The sequence below is a fragment of the Accipiter gentilis genome, chromosome 25, assembly GCF_929443795.1.
Source record: "Accipiter gentilis chromosome 25, bAccGen1.1, whole genome shotgun sequence".
NCBI classification, from domain to species: domain Eukaryota; kingdom Metazoa; phylum Chordata; class Aves; order Accipitriformes; family Accipitridae; genus Astur; species Astur gentilis.
In genome coordinates this window covers 5,212,985-5,232,847 of record NC_064904.1, presented here as the reverse complement: position 1 = coordinate 5,232,847, position 19,863 = coordinate 5,212,985, and the positions used below count along the sequence as shown (strand labels likewise).

Sequence of the window (19,863 nt, the reverse complement as noted above, 5' to 3'; positions counted from 1 at the left end):
GGTCCAGAGAGCGACAAGGAGAAGTTACTGGCACCTATTTGGAGGGAAATCTGCCCCTGTTGAGTGGCTTCGGTGAGGCGGGTGAGTCCCAAGTCGGCGGGGAAACTCCCCCTCCGCGACGGGGAGCGGTGAGTAAGCTCTGCGGGAGCGCACCTGAAGGGCCGTGCGGGCGGCGAGCCCGGCAGTGCCTGGCTGGGAAGGGCAGGCGGGGGCCGGCAGCCGCCGGGCGGGGGGAGAGGCAGCGAGCGGCCGGGCAGGAGCCGCGGGGCAGGGCGCGGCCCCGGGGCAGGGCAGGCCCGCGGGAGCGGTGGGCAGGAGGCGGCCGGCGGCAGCGGGCGGAGGGGCGGCTGGCCGCTCTCCCAGCAGGTACCGGGCCGGGGGAGCTGGGCGGGAGCGGGGAGCGAGGGCCGGAGCCCCCGCCCGGGGGGGCGGCGGCGGCGGCGCTGCCCGCCGCCGGCTCTCTGAGGAGGTGGGGGGCGGTGGAGCGCGGCCGAGGCAGCGGGGGGGGGGGCGGGCGGCAGGTGCGGGCGGGGGCCGCCGGGGAGGCCGAGCGCCGGGCCGGGCCGGGCCGGGCCGGGGGAGCTGCCCCGGCGGCCGCGGGCAGCCCGAGGCCCCGCGGTGGCGGCCGCCGGCGGAGCCCGGAGCCGGGCGTACCGCACCGAGGCGGCGTGGGTGTCCTCTGCGGGCGGGACCTCCTCGAGCACCGCGGCGGACGGTGGAGGTGATGGTTTGCTTTCCTTGCCTAGTCGCTCGTCGGAAATGTAAAGTTGGGCTTCCTATTTCCAGCAGAACCATTTGATTGCCGATCTCCAGCAGCCTCTGTATCTCGTGGCACACCTCAGTATAGCAACGTGGGCCGTGCGTGAGAGTAAATGGGAACAAGACTAGCGCGGAAGGTTGCCTTTGGTTGGGCTGTCTTGCTAAAGTGACTGTTCCGTATGTATCGCTGATGTCTTTGAATATAACATAACTGCCTTGTGTATTGCTTAGAGTATTTAAATGTGAATATACAGTGATACTTTTGCAATTTGTAAATTATTATTTTCTCACTGTGCCTGTAGGGCTCCTGAGAAACAGAAACTAATGATCTTTTTTACAAACCCTGATGTATTTCACCTGATGCATACTGATAGGTATATTGAATGGGACAGCATATTTTTAAAGTCAGAATTCTTTAAGGAAGTCAGCATATTAATGTTTGTGTTTTTTTGAGTAGGCTGAAACTTGACATGCTAATTCAACTTGCAGAACGTGAATTACAAAAGGCAGTGTTACTGGACAGTTTGTGTTACGGGTGATGCTGTACATTGGTAGTGCCTTGCCACCACGCTACAGTATCAGTGGGGGTCTTGGAGTGAAGACCTTTCAGTGCCCAGGCCTTGTTTGTTTATGGCTGCATAAGTGTTAATTTGACAGTGTGCCTCCAAGATTCGGCTTGGGACTATATTTTCTATCAAGTGACAGATCTTGAGAAATGGAGGCAGGTAGAAAAATAGTAGCTATATTGAACTACTACAGAATTAAATCTTCATATGAATTAGGTCTGAGATTAAATTGTACTTAAAACAGTCTCAAACTGGTATTATAAAATCCAAATAATCTGTGTGAATTAACATCTAAGCATCATCTAGGCAAGAAATAACTAATTAGATCACCTTCTTCAGGTCATTAGAGATACGGTTTAGCCAAAACTCAGAAGTAAGTTGTGAATATAGCTAGAGAGAGTTTCCCTTCTGTACTAGATGAAATTAGCATCAGAAAATACATGATATTTACTGAAGTTACAACCTGCTGTATCCAAGAGCACTGTTAAAGCAGCAGTCATGATTGTAAGCAGTTTCAAACTGTCCTGTTCAAAAGCCACAGTGTACTTTTTTTAATGCGTACCATACAGCTGGATTGCTGGGTCGTTCAGATCACTGGTTATTAAACAGCAGTCTGAAATAAATATCATCTTAAATTAAGCTGGTCTTGAAACTTCCCTTAGGTGCGGAAACATGTCCCATGTCTTGTGTGATGCATTTCTCTAGATAAGAATGGAAAGGTCAATATCATGGCTGTTCCTACAATGTACACTTCCAGTCAGCGCTGTTGTAATTGTGCAGGAAGAGAACTAGATCTCAAGAGACATATGCTGGGCCACAGCTGTCAAGTGCTTGGGCATCTAAATGATCCTGTGGGCACTGGCTCCTCAGAGCTAGATCCTTGCAGTCCTAACCCTCAGTCTCTGATCTGTACAGGCCTTTCCCAGTAATATTCTCTGAATGCATTGAGGTCTGCTGCTTGATGTGCCTTTAGTTTTGACAATGTTGATTATTTAGGAGCCCAAACTGTCCAAGGATCTACAAGTGAGGTGTTCCTTGACAAGTTCCTCTTGGAGAGCCCAAGTGTCTTCAGATTACATATAGATAATCAGGACCAATTAAAAAACATGCAGGGGAGTATATTACCATGCTTTTTTTTTCTTTTTCTTTTTTTTTTTCCCCCTCCTTCTTACTAGGCTTTGTCTAGAGCTGTTACCCAGATGTGAAGAGCAAAGTTCTGAATTTGCATCTTTCATTTCTCAAGATAGTGCTAGAACCATAAACCTGTGTGTTGTTGTGGGCTGGTGGTCTCTGACTCCTTACTTATGAAACTGTTTTGCCTTGCTTTGAATACAGAAATATTCATTAGGTGACCTATGATCCTACAACTCTGTGGCTAGGGCATGAATTCAGGAATGGGGAAGTTTGATTTCTAGTCCTTTTCCCAGCTGTATGTTAAATATTTAAAATATGTTTGCAGAATACATGTAGTTAAGTAATATTGAATTTCAAGAAAAATATATTTATTATTAGAGAGTCCCTTAATTCTTGCAAATACTTATAAAAATCACACCTACTAAAAACACTGCACCCAAAGGGTATGTTGGACTCCACAGAAGTCCCATCAATTCCACTGCCGTTCCCTGCACTTAATTTAGGTGATGGATCCCCAGGCGATTAAGTCCTCTTTCTTCTTATGCTGTGGAAAGAGTGAATGTGGGCAGGATTGTTGAGTCACTCATGTGTGTGTAGGCTATTAATTTACAATGTTGCCAAGAAAGCTCAGTCTCTGGTCTCTTTTTCTTTGTCCTAATTGTTAGGCTCAGTCTTTTTACGTGTTTGTTCTGTCACGTGTTTTGTATCAGCTGGTTTGCTTTTTGCTCAGCCTTCGTTCACCACACTCGTAGGTGTTTTAGTTACAGATGTATGTTACTCTAAATGCACTCCCCAGGGTTGTAGGTTAGCTGTGAAAAGGGCAGTCCTGCTCTGGCCCCTCGTTTTCCGCACTGTGCATGCTGACCCCACCTTGTGCAGTCAACCACAGGGGGTGTTGGAAAACTACTTTTTAACAAAAAACCATGTTTGTTTATTTTGGTGGTTTAGTTTTGCATCTCATCAGTGAGCTGGACCGACTCATCGTGCAGCTGCGTGTTTACTAGATCCAACAGGAAGGATTGTTGGCGAGGGAGAGCGGAACTGCCCGTCCAGTAGCAAGCCCTTTAGACAAGTTCAGGACAGACGGACGCAGCCCCCATGTGTGGTGGACAGAGCCAGAGGACCTGCCTTAGAAGGGCAGCTTCCACTAGGAAGCCAGGCTTTGGCTAGCTTAGGCCTGCTGTCTTCTCGTGAATCCTAACTGCTTTGGCTTAAACGGGAAGTACCCTTTGTCTTTCTGGAAACATTTATTAAACTCGTTTGCTTGATTAAAATGCTATTTACTTAAGTTAGTGAATTTTGCATGATGCATATCCTGACCTATTGCTCCTCTCTTTGGACTCTTGTTTAATTTTATAAAAGAATGACTTTGATTACTCTGAATTGCTATCTCCCAAGATACCTTAAATCTGGTAAATACGCTCTCTCTAACCTAAGTAGGACAACACCCAATCTCTGTCAGCAGAGAACTTAAGAGTTTGTCTCTTTAAAGTGAAAGGCAAGGCAGGGTTTGACTTTAAGTAGGACAGGCTGAGTTTGGGTTAAGCCATGTTGTCATTCTGGTTAGTAATGCATTCGGGTTCCATCAGAAAGATTGCTTATGCAGAGAAAAATTATGTTCATAGCCTTTTGCAGCCAGGATGAATCTTCAGACCTAAACTGAGGAGCCTCATGTGGGAAGAGGTTCAAATCCTGGGTCTGGTTTGAGCTCATCTGTGTTGCATATCTCTTACTCATGTTAATACATCAAACTGTGCAGAATTAGCGAGGACACTTCTCTTAAGCTTAGTATGAGTGTTTGTTTGCCTGTCATCGCAGCTGAAGTTTACATTAATTCAGTGCCAAAAAAAAATTATGTCAGCAATCTGATGCTTATCTTTCCTGTAAATTGTACCCTGGTGATTTTGTTTTGAAGCTTTGTTTTTCAGTGATCTAATAGCCACACTTAAACTGGAGAGAACAGATAATTAGGCCCCAAATGAAGGCCCTTGGTGTTTGGGGGGGGGGTTCTTGTGGCCATTGCAATGAGCTGTGGGTCTGGCCTGAAGAGCAAGTTCTGGAGATACTGCTTTGGCAATTAAACCAGCTTTGAAGTCCAAAAAAACAATCAACAAGGACCATGACCCAGTGGCCTCAAAACCTGTTAGGCACTTAAATTAATTTGGCACCTGTGCTTTGGAGCCTGGAACCTGAATGTGGACTTGTACAGCGTGCTCCAGCCCGGACAAGTGGGTGCCTGGCTCCCTGCCCAGCTCTGCTGGGCACCGGGCAAGGCAGAGGGAGGTGTGCTGGGCCCCGGAGCCCCTGCGGCCTCATCGGCAGCACGTGCTTGGGATACGTTAATACACACGTGCAGCACCTCAGCTTCATCTGAAGTCCATGGAGAGCTAGAAGGCTGCTTGGCTTTTGTGGGACAGCCTCGTCATCAGAGCTGTGGGAGGGTGTCTTCCACCTGCAGGAATTCAATCCCTCGCTCCCACAGAGCCCTGATGCCTCCGGGCCGAGGGGGCTAGATGTGGCCCTGTCCACCCTGCTTGCTGAAGCTGGGCCAGCACGTGCAGTGTCAGGTGGTTCATGTGGCCAGAAGATGGCCCAAACCTTGACTAGGGCTTGGCAGGGGCTAGAGGGGGCAGATAAAGAGGGCTAAGGGTGGGTTCTCTTTACAAAATTCAGGCATCCAGTTTCCTCTGTGTGTACGTGCTCTGATGAGGAAAGCACCTGCTGTACAGAGAGGAGGTTTAAAAGTAGCTAGAGCCAGCAGTGCTTCTGTGGTTAGCAGTGAACTGGTAGAAAAACAAGTTGTGTTTCCTGTTTCTGAGAGATTCAGAAAATGATTAGTACTCATCTTCTAGGTGACAACAAAACATTTGCAAGACCAGTTTCATTTCACAGTACAGGAAAATTCAAAACTTTATAGTTCTGGGTTGTTTTTGTTTTTTTTGTGGGTGGTTTGGTTTGTTTTTTTCCCCAATTTACTTCTGCAAAATGGGACTGTTGGCTTCTAGACTGGGAACTCTCTGTCAGTCTCCCATTCAGGTTCTTCGTCTGCTCAGCAGTGACTAGAGTAGCTAAAAAGTCTCCTCCATGAAACCTTGATTAAGCACAGAACATCTCCCTGAATCATCCTGGCTTTTGTTCAGTTCAGTGGTACGTGTACTTCCAGATCTAGTTTCACCAATGTGTGAAATCATGGGTCAAAAATCTCGTGAAGAGTGTTTGTTGATTTAAACTCAACAGGATAACCTCCCCCCCCCCCCCCATTTGTGGTGTAGCTATTGTTCACTTTGTTGCTAAGCAAATCTGTCCTGAGGGGAAAAAGGGAATGGTAAGTTCATGTTGCTGACTTCTGCTCTCAGGACCTCTGTCTTCTCTGAAGGGAGCGGAGCCCCACCACTGTGCCCCATAGTTGTAGCAGCATTTGGCCAATAATAATTAGGATGTTAGATGCTCCCATAAAATTGAGACAGCTCTGACTTCCGCTGGTTTCTCCCAATGTTTATGCAGAATTCTTTAAAAATACCTCTTTTATGCAGTGCCTGGTTGCCATTCATCTGCCTGGGCAGCTGCCATCTACTCCAGAGAGTACAGCTCTCTGAGAGGTTGGGGCTGTTAAAACTGGTTGTGGACCCCTGGTGTGAGTGGATTTAAAGCAAAAAGTAATAAATAGTTGTACCTGATAAAGACAGGATCCTCCTGGACTTTATTGTAAAGTGTGTTCAGGCAGCTTCCTGAGCTCAGTGCACATGCCCTGCAGAGCCATACTCCCAGTCCAGTTTGGATTTGAATTAATTAAGATCAGCTCCCATTTCCTGTTCTAGAGCAATTCATTTAATCTGTTTTCATATATGAGATGTACTGCAGTCACCTGTTGCCTCTCTTAATCTCGGCCGTAGTCTTTTAGCCTTCATTTGTACAATGTACATATTTCCTTCCTCTCACTACAATGCCATAACTGGTTATAGAGTGACACTGCGGAGCAGAACTGCTGAACAGGGAATCCTCATCCTGTGGAAACTCTGTAATTTAAATTTTTTTGGTTTTGTCATGAAACAGGATAATAATTATATGCAAAATAACTATTAAATAATTAATGTAAAATAACTAATAAAAAACTGCTTCACTTAAAGCAGTAGATGTGTGTGTACATGTATATATATATAAAAAGAAATATTCCATCTTGACTCTTGTGGGTCAACAGGGTTCCCTTAAAATAATTTTAATGGTAATGAAACTGGTTTTTTCCATGCAAAACTGTTTGGGTTTTCTTCTTTTTTCATATATACAGGAGGAGCTATTTTTCATTAGCTGTCTGGATATTATATGTGTATCCATGTGTTTTCTGTGTGGCTCTGTGGTCATGGCAGAGGCTGAGGAGTCCTGGATGCCATTCTGTGCTTTCTTTCAGTGTTGTATTGAGTTGGTTTCCAAGGGCCCTCTTTTCAAAGCTGGACATGTTTAGCCACGTTAGGGAACTCCACTGCACAGGCAGATGCACTTGCCTAAAATACCACCTTCTGGGCTGTCCTGTTGAAAAATGCATCCAGATGTTTCCAGTTCTCTTCGGTATCAGGGCTATAGAGGGACTGCTGACGGTTCTATTTTTGTGGCTTCCCGGCATTACTGTAGAAGGAGAAAAAAAATGGATTAAAACCTGACACGGAATACATAAAGAAAGTCTTAAGTTTTAACTTAGATTATAAAGTAACCATCGTTGATTGTCATGATTTTTTTCCTAATCTGCTTAGAGTGAAGGACTTATCTTATGTTGAATTCTTTCCATGTTCTCATCAAAAGCCAAGTTCTTTTTACAGAGATTTCAGTCTCTTAAGTTTTCTGGTGTCCTGACTTCAACTCTTGCTTTGCTGTTTTGCATCTGAGTCCAAAATGATCTGCAGTCCAACATCATGGATTTATTCTTTTGTGTTTATTGCCCGAATACATACCATATTGTACATCTTTGTCCAAGTCAGTGCATTTATCTACAGTTCACAGGAACAGTGTTGTCAGTTCAGTAATTGGATGAATTGGTTACTTGCCTAATGCAGCATTAGGAAGAAACACTATCTCTATCACTTTTACAGCCCAGAGCATAGGGGATTCAGCATATTAAAATCCCAAGTTTTAAGCTTTATCGTGGGATAGATTTATAATAGTCCCTTCTTAATTCAAATACAAATCTTGCATGAGAAGAATTGGCTCAGATTTATGAAAATTGTTCTTTTGGCCCTTGTAAATGATATTATTAATCTTCTGCATACTGGGGCAGGCTTGGATTAAGTCTGCATTTAAGGGCTGCAGGTGCAAGACATAATGCTAAGCCAGAGTCAGGGTGTCCCTGGGGGCCATGTCAGAAGGACTACTTTGGGTTGTGTACTCGTGCCAGGGCTTGTTCCCCTTCTCCAGGGGGTGCCTGGAAAGCAGAGGCAGTTGTCCCTGTAGCACAATAGCTTGAGCACACGCACCTGCTCAGCTTTATTTTTCTTCAGGGAAGTAGGCAAGAGCAATTAGTTCTTCTTCGTGACGTACTCCGTTTGGTGGTCTGTGCCTGGGCTGCGTGTGCAGATGCGCTGAAGGCCATTTGGCCTCCCCCAGTCGAGCCCCGGGAAGAAGCAGCTGCTGAGCTAAAGGAGACCACAAGCTAGATTGCACAAGTGCTCTTTCTGTAGGGTTCAGCTCAGGGCCTGCATGAAGGGAGACATGTATTAGATCATCTTTGTCTGGGCAGAGAGGCTGGAGGGATAAGGGAAAGTTACAGTGGAACACGGCATGGTTTCTCACAACTGCATGTTGGAAGACATGGCTGTTCCAGGCAAAGCTTCTGCCCTGGTTCAGTTAGAGCTAGACCTCCTCGGCAGAAGAACATATAAAGCAGCTTGTGGGATGGCAGAGAGCTCTGCTTTTACTGCTATGACAACAGCTCAGCCAAGAATTGACTTCTGAGATGGTTTTCTTTGCCTCAGGAGAAGCCTGCTAAAGCTGAATAAGTAATATTTTTGTACAATTGGCACATCCTGACTGATAGCAGTGAAGTATTGAGCACTCCCACTGATTACTAGGGTTTTAAACTATACGTGCAACTGTTATCTCTAGGAGAGCCCAGCAAACAATATCTTACCTGAATGCCACAGCAGTCACCAGAGGGACTGTGGAGATGTTCTCTGCAGGCTCCCATCCTCCTCCTCTTCTCCACTTGCTCAGAATATAGTTAGGAGGATGAAGAGGCAATGGTGGACCTGTAACAGTTTGGGATCTCAATACAATGCTGTGGGAATGAGAGCAATCCTCCTCTTGCAAGTATTAATTAATGAAATATATTCTTACCTTAGATTGTCCTGTGACATTGTTGAGTCTGAGGTGCATAGTTCAGTTGTGGTATCAGCCTGAATAAAACTGGTCAAAGAAGCGGGATAATGTTTTGAGAAGAACCATACAAAACAGACTTGAATGCTGTAAAACCTACAGGTTTAAACTTGTCTACATGGCTTGCTTTGGTCTGCTTAATTTACTGAAGAGAAATAGAAGGTTAGATCCTAATCTTTTAAGATCTGAATGAAGAAAGGAGATACTACTGGTAATTAACACTTAATATAGCAAAGACATAAAAACTGGGGAAAAAATTTAAACTAGAAATAGGGTTAAAATAGTAACAGTAAAGGTGATTAGCTGTTGGAATATTTTCTGAAATAAAACCCAAATGTCTTCCTGCTGAAGTTGGTCAGTGTAGTGCAGGAGTTACTGGTTGAAATCTAGTGGCGTCAGTAACTGAGGAGGGTGGGACAAGGGCGCATAATGGACCTTCTGATCTTCAAATGTAAGATTCTGCTTTACTAAAGTGTAAGTAATGAGAGGAATTTGCAGGACAGGACTGTGCTGGTTCGGACTAGTGGTCTGTTCAGTTCAGTTTCCTGTTTCTGGGATCAGCAAGAGGAACCTGTAAAGCTTCCCCCATGGGCTGTTGAGCCATCATTTACCAGCCTGGGAAGGTGCTTCCCGTGCCTAGGCAGTTAGTGGTTTGTTTGCATCATGGAACATGACACTTTTCCTAGCAACTTTTTACCATCTGTTTCTGTTACCAGATTTAATTGTGTAAGCACTCAAACAATGCCACTAGGCTCTTTGCCCCAGGAGAGCTGTGCAACGGTCCATCATAAAATCCCCATCATCTAAACTAGGTTAATGATGCATAGTCTTTTTTTTTCAGTTTTAAATACGTAATTACATTTCTTCATTTATTTGCTGCACTGGCAGAGCTTTGCATCTCTTCATTGTGTTTCTGTCAAACTGTTTGTAAGATGTCTCTCGCCAGAATGCCTTTCTGGTTGTGTCCTTCAAAAGCTTTCTCATAACTTCTCTTTTTCTGTTGTGTTATTTCAGCATTTCCTTTGTGATCCACTGCTTTCAGGGTGAAATCCCTTTCTCTTTCCAGGCACAGAAGAAAGGAAAGCCTCACCTTTTCTTCATTTCCTTGGAAGACAGGAGAACTGGAATAATCTCTGTGTGCAGATTTCCAGAGCTTTCATGCTTTTCCCTGAATTGCAGTTACAAACAGAGAAGGAAGGTGTATGTACACACACCCACACCCACTACTTACTGCAGATATCACTGTTGTGGGGTTCTCCTGAAACAGGCAGAGATAGGAACCTTTTATCATGCACCTGGTAGGTGTGTGTTGGCGTGACATTTTTTTGTTTCCCTTTTTCTTTTTTTCCCTCTTCCTCCAGACAACCTACTGCTGCCTAGTTTCATAATGAATAGCAGCAAAAGGTTGTGTTCTGTCTTTTCACATGCTCAGACCCACTTGAAGTGCCTCTCTCTCCTGTGTCTGGTACAAATCAGACCTGCCTACAGTCCCCAAAAAACTAAGGCCTGTTTTTTAAACTGTGGGGTTTATGCCTTGGCAAGTGTATGCTTGTGTGTGGCACTATGTGAGCAAGTGAGTGCTTGTGCTGTCCTTGCTGCTACAGTAGCAAAGTACCTGGAGACAAATTTCTCAAAACCCTTTAACCTGTTTTACTAGTGTTGACTGGTTTTGAGATGCAGTGGTCACAAGCCACACTCTTCAGACGAAATGCTGTGCTCAGACCAGTGCACAGCTCCAGATGCTTTCCCCCAGAAACAAAACTACAAAACAGCTGGCTGTGGAAGTTTTAAACCTTTTGCAGCACCTGCACCGTCAAAAGAGAATCCATCTGACCTGCAGCAGAAGCAGCTTTTGCTGTGCTTTGTTTTTGTTAATCATCTGGAGACCTGCAGTGGTATTGTTATGCTTTTTGAAAGATTTATGTGACTGGGATTGACTGCATCTCCTGGATCTGAAAAGCAGAAAGGCACAGAGGTAGCATAAACATGGTGTTTGGCTGAGGTGTGAACTGGCAAGCTTGAGCTCACTTTCTCACCAGGGCAGATCCTCAGATGTTGCAAAGCGTCGTGGCTCTGCTGGGCCTACTGGACCTGTAGACACATATGTCATTCAAGGATCTGTCCTAAATGCTTAATAACAACTGATCATCCCTGTTTCCAGGTGTTTTCTTTTACACCTCCCACTTTGTGAGGGCTTACTGCTACTAGAAATCTTGCCATGACGTGTTTCTGGAATGCAGATCTGAGAATGTGTTTTATACATTTATGGCTGGCAATAAATCTCACAATGTTGGAAACCTCTGGTTTAGCCAGCTTTCCCAGTTTGAGATCAGCTATTTCACCTTTGTGTCTATTGCATAGTTTCAAATGTGTTACCTGATCAACTCCTATGGAGCAGTGCTGTGACTACATGCAGTAAAATACATCAGCCTACAAATTTGTTGCAAAACACGCCCTTTCATCATAAGGCAGCAAAGACCTGACATTTCTTTTCAGACTGCTTTCAGCTTTTAATATTTAATATTGCGATCATCCGTTTTCGATCATGTTCTTTTTATTTAATGAGTTGTTGAAAATATTTACTTTCTTCTCCAAATATCTCTGTCTTGTAATCATTCTGGAGGCATCTGGAACTGAAGTCTTTGATTTTTGAAGTCTCTGTTTATCTGATTTTAGCTCATTCAAAATTTCTATCAGAGAAATCTGGAAATCATTAAGATAATTTATGTTCTCCATCTAAACCCATTAAAATAGTAGTGATTGTAATTCTCTAGGCTCTGTGTATGTGTGTGGTTGGTTTTTTGAGCTTTGTTGTTTCCAGGATGTTCTAATAACCTTGGCTCTCCTTCTGCCTTAGTGTGGAAGGACTATTGCTGAGTTATATTTGATTATCTTATTTTGGCTTGATACTGGAAAGAAAGAAATGAAAAAGCTTACTGAAATTGGTAGTAAACACCAAGAAAGAGAGAAAATTTGAGACAGTGACAAGGTCTGGGTTCAGTTCCCTCTTCTGCTGCAAGTGATCTAATTTCTCTATCTCAGTTTTTTGTCTGAAAATCAGGGATAATTCTCCTTTTCCTCCTGTCATTTTCTAAGTCTAATGTCTCCAAAATGGAGGATGTCTTTGACATATGCATATTGCCTAACAAAAATGGACCCCAAAACTTAGTAATAGGGTCATGGTGTCCTAACTTTTTGTTAAGATGGATGGCATTTCTGGGAAGTCAGTACTGCATTGGAATTTGGTGGTGCACCTAACAAATGTCTCTACAGTTCAGGTTTATTTGGTAAATTTAGTCCCAGACAACTGCATGTTAGTACAACCTTTTAACAACTGTTAAATGATATGCTGAGGATTTTGGGGTAGCTGACACCAGCAAAAGGTTCTGGCATGTGGGAGAAGTTTAACCTTTGATAGAAATGTCAACTTCTGTGAAGATCATAAAATACTTTTTTAATCTTCTACAAGATTTTTCTTTGTTTTCAGTTAATAAAATACACAACAGAACCTGCTAAATTTCTGTCTGTCCCAGATGGCTAAGACAAAACTTTTGCATGTAGTGAAAGCTGTATAACTAACCGTAGGCAACTTGGGAATTACAGATACGAGAAAATAAATGAACTGGGAGCAAGCCATCTAATTTACTGCCAGGATTGCTCTTCTGAACTAAACAAACAAACAAAAATATATTTATGTCTGTAGCTTAATTAAGTGAATTAAAACTTTAATAAAGTAATTTGAGATCATCCATGTTGTGATTTCATGAACAAAGCAAAGTGCTCTGAACAGAATGAGGGAGCACTGTATCTGGATGATTTGTCCCTCAGCAAATGCTGTCATTTTTTTGTAATGTGGCTGTGGTATAAGTCTAGGAACACAAGTGCAAATTTTGTCACTGAAACCATTACATTTTTAAGCTTAAAGAAGTGAAAACAGTGTTCTAGTCTCTTACTCTTGGAACTTTATTTTCAAAATACTGTATTTAAGCTGAAACTGAATTGGAAACTCTAAGCTATGTGTCTACATACTTTGGCATTGGCTACTGATATTACCTTGCCTACAAAACAGTAATCTGTAAATAGTGTACTCTCTTCCGTACAATAGGTAGTGTTGAATTGCTTTATATTTGTCTTCAGATAGGAAAAAAATGTTTGCATATTGACAAATGGGGAAGAAAAGATAATGGTCAAAGACTATCACAGGTTACTTGGTCTTACTGTGAAGAACATGGCCTTTTTCTAATGATGGAAGTACACAAGATGTAGAATTGCATTATTACTGTTATATCCTCAATACCCGTATATAACCCTTTCTTTCTAGGTAAGGCACTCAACCACTTGATGGAAAGGCAATTGCTTGTGACAGATGATTTACATTTGTTTATCTGCTCATGTTAATGGTTCCAGCTAAACAATTTGGGTAAAGAAATTACTACCGTGAACTGAATTTTTCCACTTTATGTAGCTGGAAAGCAGGGCTATTACTAACATTTTGGTTTCTTCACCAGCAGTAGCGAATAAATTCAATCTGGATGTTTTGAGATAAAAGACTGTTTTGACTGTGCAAACTGCCACTGAGGCTTAGATACCATTGTTGCAAAGCTTAGAGCAAACGAAGCAGCTGTTTCAGCCCAGTTTAAACATGGTGAACAAGAGTAAAGCATATTAACTCCAGCTGTGTACTGATAACAGCTGGGAAGGAAAATCACTGCAAGGGAACCTTAAAGTAAACTTTGAATTCTAGCAGGCTTAGCTATCATGAGTGCGCCTCTGAGGGAGGAGCAGCAGTGAAAATTTGATCCTTAGAAATGTGAAGAATTTAATGAGAAACTCCTGTGCTACTTTTTGTGCTTCTGTAAAGATGCAGACCAGGTTCTGAAGTCGGTGGCGTCGTGTCTGAAGATTTTTGAAGCAGATCTCATACTGTATTTATGCTCATGGGCAGTTTTGAGATCCCGATGAGTACTAAGTGATGGATTCTGTGCAGAGTAATGGTGTCCCTTTTAAAGCAGGATATTGCACCCCTGCCCTGTTTGTTTAGAGACTATGCTGTAATCTCTTCAGTAGCGTTCCATTTTCCAGAATAACATGTACCAGTATTCAGGCTACTTCTGAGGTTTTTATATTCGGGTCACTTGCATTTTGTTCATTTTGGTCTATTGAGGAAATAATTAATGTCACTTAGTGGTAAAACCAGAAAAAATTATTCAGAGAAACTGTATTAAACCAAATATTCCCTTAGGTCCTTGTTGCAGTAGACTAATGGTTTACTTAGGTTTAAGTCTAATGGTAATATATTTTAAGAAGTTCCTTCTAATCGGTACTTTGTGATAGTTCATGATTAAGAGTAATTCTGGAACGGTTACATAGCTGTAATAATAAACCTTCGGTATATTTCACACTAGTATTTTAAAGGTAAGTTAATTCAAGGCTTCCTCGTGAAGCCAAGTGCTCTCAGTGACTTTGCAAAACCCATGAGTTAAAACATAAATAGCAGTGCTGAGGTACTGTAGAGCACAAAAGAGCAGGTCAGTAAGTATATGCTGTGTTTGGTCAGTGTTTGCAAATTGATACATCTATCCATAACTTTCAGCTGCACCCTACCCATGGAAATAAATAATATTAAGACAAGAAATCACGTGTTTTCTAAGTTAGATGAAGTGTCTGTAGCTTAGTATCTCCACTTGGCATCCATCAGAATTTTGAGGGGCTTTTAATGAAAGAAAAGTTTTGGGGATGTTAGTGTTATTTCCACAGTATTTGTATGGTTCCCTAGCTGTCTTTGTATACACATAAAAAGAAAATGGCAGCACTGTTCAAGCTGCAGGTGGGAATGACTTCTGTGCTGGAGCACAGAAGCTTCCAGCAATTACTTGTGATGGAGATAACTGAGCAAACATGTCCATTTTTGTGTAATTGTCACTTTCTCTTTGTGCTTTCCCCCTTTCTCTTATTTGTTGTCTTCCCCATCCCTTCAGCTTATGTTCATGTTCTGTTTGGTGTCTTCTAACCTCTGTGGAGTTGGAATCATGTCTTGGGTATGTTCTACAAAGAACCTTGTGTACTTTAGGTACATGTAAAAGGACTAGGCTTAGACAGCTAAAGTTTTGGACAAGAAGCAATGCAGCTGTCTGTCCCTCTGCAAAGAGAATGTAAGGATATGAATAAAGACATTTAAATGAGGCCAGTTAGTATTGTCATAAAGTTCTTTTAATGCTAACCAGCTGTTATAGACTTGTTCTCATTCTTTAATAGATTACATGCCTCTTATTTTGCTGGAAGTCAGCGCGCTCTATTTCTGTATGCATAGCAGACAATTATATAATAAAACAGGTCTTCAGTTTCATGTGTATACAATTATGAGGAAGCAGTAGCTCCTCAAAGAAGGCAATTTTGGCATCATACATAAAGAGTGTTTTCAAATGTAAAGTATGGAGCATGTTGAACAAAAAATGTAAACACGTATGGATGTATGTGAAAATAGTACATGAGTGAAAGAGGGTAAGAAAAACATGAACAAGGGAAACAGAATAAAAAACACATCTTGCAAATGACTTGACAAGACCACATCAAAATAGCTGTAAAGCTGAGTAAATGCCAAAGCCCAGTGGCACACACAAATATGAGGAGAATTTTAGTGTTCCTGAAAGACAGGGACCTGAGTGGCTCACTGAAAGTACTTGGATGCCATATGTTAAAATTATTATCTCTTTCCTTGTGCTTTTATATAAAAAATAATTTGTCTCAGTGAGAGAAATCTGATGGCTCTGATCCTTTTACGACTGAAGTAACTTTCTCATTGACCCTGGGACTATGTTCAGTAAGAAATCACGTATTAAATAACTGATAATACTGATTTCATTTTGATTTCAGTTATTCCTATCTACTACCATTTGTTTTATTGTGTTTTTCAGGTTTGATAGCTACACTGGATCTTTGATTGTGGTCTCCTCCAAATTGCAACACTGAAAACAATGGCAACAGAATGTATAAAAAACTGCTGTAAATGGTGTTTCTGCATGGAAAAAGAAAAAAATGATCGTGAGTTCTGACATTGACTAAGGGTTTTGGTCTTCTGGCTTCATTAATGATGAGACTTCCCATTAGTAAAATGGCTGTGTCATCCCTGATAAACTTGAATTCTTTTACAACATCCAAAATTCTTTCCATACCTCCACTTGGAGATTGAACATGTGGTTGTTAGTGTTATGAATTGGAACTGTAACTGAAAAATAACACTTCTTTGAAGTCTGCTCCTTGCAGCCTAGGATGCTGTCAGAAAAGCCAGCTTTTCTACCTAAGATTGTGTAAAGGTCTTATATCTTTCAAACTCTAAGAGTGAACACTTTTTTTTTTTTTTTTTTAACTCCCTGTGGATTGGCTGTTAGGATATTTTGATGTCTTAGTTGTTTGAAGAACAAGTGTACCTCTTGCAAAAATTCACTTAAGAGCAAGGTACCTATAAATATAGAAGCTTGGGCAACAAAGAGTTTGGATCAGTACAGGTGTCATGAGGATGAATATCTTTTCCAGGTGCTAGTCCTGAATGCTGGTAAAACTGAATACTAGCAGCTAAGTAATGTACCAAGCACAGATCCTATTAAATAAAAGAGATCTGTTCACAGTATTGTTCAAAACAATGCACATGTGGACCGTCTGGTTTTCTTGCTCTTTATTTTTAGCAGTTTCCATGGTGCAGGAATCTGAAGCAGTAGCCGCAAGCAAGCCAACTATTATAGAGGAGCCTCCATTGTCTTCTGTGTCAGTGAAGCGTCAAGTTGGCTGTTCAGAGGATTATCTTCTTTCTAAACTGCCCCTGGATGGTCAGGAGGTACCATTTGTGGTCCCTCCATTCAAATTGGCTTATGTACAGCCGAAGAACCTTACTAGTATCTCACATGCTGGAAGGATTCAAGGTAAAATATAAACAGCATAGCTGAAATAGTTGTTTAGCTTCTGCTACTCCTTGAAAGTTGTCAAGTATTCCTACTGAAAACATATGTTTGCAGAACTTTTCTAGAAGCCTGGTCTTGTTACTTTTCTCTGTGGACACCCAGAGAGTTTTTGGGAAGGATGTCATCTCACTATGAATCTCTGTGATGTTGCATGAATAAAACTGAAAGGGAGGATTGCACACCAGTGCTCATACTCAAAGCCATGGAAGACACTTGAAGGAAACAGCTTTAGTAAAGAATCTATTGGAGGCAAGGAAAGACCTAACGCAGCCCCAGTGTCCAGATCACTCAAGTAAAGGAGAGTGGTCTGGCTTTCATCTTGAATGTACTGATATGTTTTAACATACTAACATATCTTCCTTTTCAGATTTTGCCAATAGATAACATGTGTTACTACATTGCAGAATTTTTTGCCCCTACTATTCCTGATATTTTTGCTGCTCTTTGGGAGGCCAGGGGTCACAGATCTCAGTGGTATAAGGTTGCGCATGATACTGTGATTCTTTGCTTCACAACAATCTTGTGCTTCAACCTCTGCCAGTTAGTCCCATGCTTAGACTGCCAAAATGATGTAGATGCAATTTAGGCACAGTGGCATTTTAAAAGAATAGAAGCCTGGCCCAGTAACATGAGTTACAGGGCATATGCTATTGCTAGGCTCTTGGTCCTGCCAGGAGATGGCTAGAGTTAGGTAAGAGAAAATTTTGGCACAGGGAGATACCTGAATGGTTGTTTTCTCTGGAGTTGCTTTGTCTCAAGGACGTGATAAGTGGTAATATGCTTTTAGTCCCATGTGATGATATTTCTTTTCTAAGAGTGGAAACCTTAATAACTGAAAAAAGTCAACCACATATTGCATAATAACTAATGCAGTATTACCTAGCTTTTTTGTGTTTGTGTGGTTTTACTCCCACCCTTCTTCTCTTCTCCCTAGGTCCTTGCTGTTGCTTCTTTCCTCCTCCTGCACGCCTATTACCAAACTTCCTCCTCACCCACCCCTGATTGTGACACTGGCACCACAGCCAAGCTAATCAGCCTAGCAGAGCTTTTTGGTATAGATTGGCCATTCTGTGCCCAATCTTTTTAGTGGGCTTCATTTGTGATGTCTGCCTCACCAGACATGGACAGGCAACCTAATAGCTGGAGGTAGAACATGTGAGGCCTTCCTCATCTCTGAGCCTGATCTCCTTCAGCCTCCCCACTTGCCTGCTACTTCAGTAGCTAGTTCTTGTAAGTCTATACTTGGACAAGGTATGGAAATGCAGGACATGATTCTGGTAATCCCCTTTCTTACTGGGTCTGGGTTCATGCTCTGCCTTGCTTTGTCCTACCTCATCCTCAAGATACTGTACAGACAAGTCCATCAAGGACTCTGAAGCACAAGTGTTTTCCAGGGAGAAGGAAGATGTGTTTAACAACATTTAGATAAATGTTTTCTTTATTCATGCTGTTCTACACAATCTTAACACTCAGTGACTTATAAACCAGTGACTTGTCTTCATTGGGAATTCTGCTTCATCATAATTTTTGAAGGACCTGGTGAACAGTGTGACCCTTAAGCTATAAAGCCGGTAGATCTTCTGGCAGGATGACCTGACTCTTCGTAATTGTCTCTTTTGAGCAAATATTTTAAATTCTAGAACAAATATTTGAAAAGTGGCTCTTATGTCAAGTAGGCAACTTCCATTTCTCTTTCTAAATATAAATACTTATTTTTTAAGCCTCATTAAATTTGTGTTTAAAAATGCAAAGTTTACTTTTTAGGGAGATTTACTAAATACAGTGAAGTGTGCTGTCATTCCTTCTTCACATTAGCCAAAGCACCAGCATATTCAAAAAATGTATTTAGAGTATTTGTTTCTTAGACCGTTGTTAAATATCTGTAGAAGTCCAAGTTCTACTCTCAGTTCCACTCCATTTTCTGTCCATGTCTGACCATTTTCCTTTAGTGAAACAGGACATGTTCAGTGTTAGCTCTTGGCATCCCTTCTGAAAGCAATTGAGTTCTGGCAGCCTTTCTTTTCAATACTCACTAAAGCATGTCTCATGCTCTCACAGAAGTAAGCTAGAAGGAAGAAGTGTGCTCCTGGTCTGGAACACTGGCTTTTCCGTCATCTGCTCTGTAGCAGTTCTTTATGGCCTCACTTCCAGCGTTCATCCTAATTTACATCACGCTCAAGCCCATTATACTTGAATTCTTGCTTTATCATCTCTCGTGCTCCATCTCACTGTTTTAGTTACTCTTTTTTACTTACTCTGCTAACACCTGGAGGAAAGGATTTTACATCAATAATAGTTTGCCTCTTATGGTGCAACACACTTGCAGAATTGAAGGCACTTTACAATGGGGTAAAGAACTTTTTAACAGATAGGTTGAAGTCCAGGGAGGTGAAATGAAGGAAAGAAATGTCAGAGCTTGGCAGAGTCCAGGTCACCCCATCCCTGTTCTCTACTGTACTGTTACATGTGGCTTATTTTCACTCCAGACAGACAAAATGAAGCACTACAGCAGTGTTCTTTACTGTTCTGCTGACCAAGACATGCATGTTTTTTCTGAAATGATTATAAATAAAGGAAAGAAAAATAGAGCAGCTGTGCTATAATGGGCTGAGTAAAGGGCTGGGATTCAAGCATTCTCAGATTTGTCTACTTGTGCCTCAGCCAACAATTCAAGTCATTTTGGACCAGTGATTTTACCACTGACAGACTTCCTATGGAAATTGGATGACAAGGAGACTGCAGTCATAAGTTGCATTATCTTTCCATACAAGACCCTCCTGAAGGTCTGGGATCCGTTAGCCAAGTGAGAATGTCCGAGGGGTAGGTAGCCAAATAAGTCAGAGGTTTTCTGTACACATGGCCCTACTTTTCATGTTAATTTCTGTCTTGCTGTCTATCTTTGGAGCCTTCTGTATATTAAATAGTTAGACATCTATTGTGGAACTTCAAGGCAGGGTATGCATAGCTTTATATGGCCAATTTAATTCCAGTGTTTGCTAGCACACTGTGGAAATCTGACATAATGTGTATGTGTGTTTTCTTTACTTTCTTTTTTTTTTTCCCCCCAAAGTAGATAATACTGAAATATT

At 42.0% G+C, this 19,863-nt stretch overlaps 1 protein-coding gene across 3 annotated transcripts in view; it reads left to right on the top strand.

Annotated features, from left to right (window-relative positions):
* The first annotated feature begins 251 nt into the window (after positions 1-251).
* TC2N (tandem C2 domains, nuclear) overlaps positions 252-19,863 on the top strand; it is a 34,101-nt gene continuing 14,489 nt past the window's right edge. Inside the window, exons 1-4 of one of the 3 annotated variants that reach the window (XM_049828393.1) lie at positions 281-366; positions 787-936; positions 15,734-15,860; positions 16,505-16,735. In XM_049828393.1, coding sequence (XP_049684350.1) covers positions 15,794-15,860; positions 16,505-16,735 — 298 coding nt within the window. In that variant the 5' untranslated portion in view covers positions 281-366; positions 787-936; positions 15,734-15,793. Of the gene's footprint in view, positions 367-786; positions 937-15,733; positions 15,861-16,501; positions 16,736-19,863 lie in introns of all 3 variants that reach the window. The other 2 variants (XM_049828390.1, XM_049828392.1) reach the window with 2 other exon arrangements.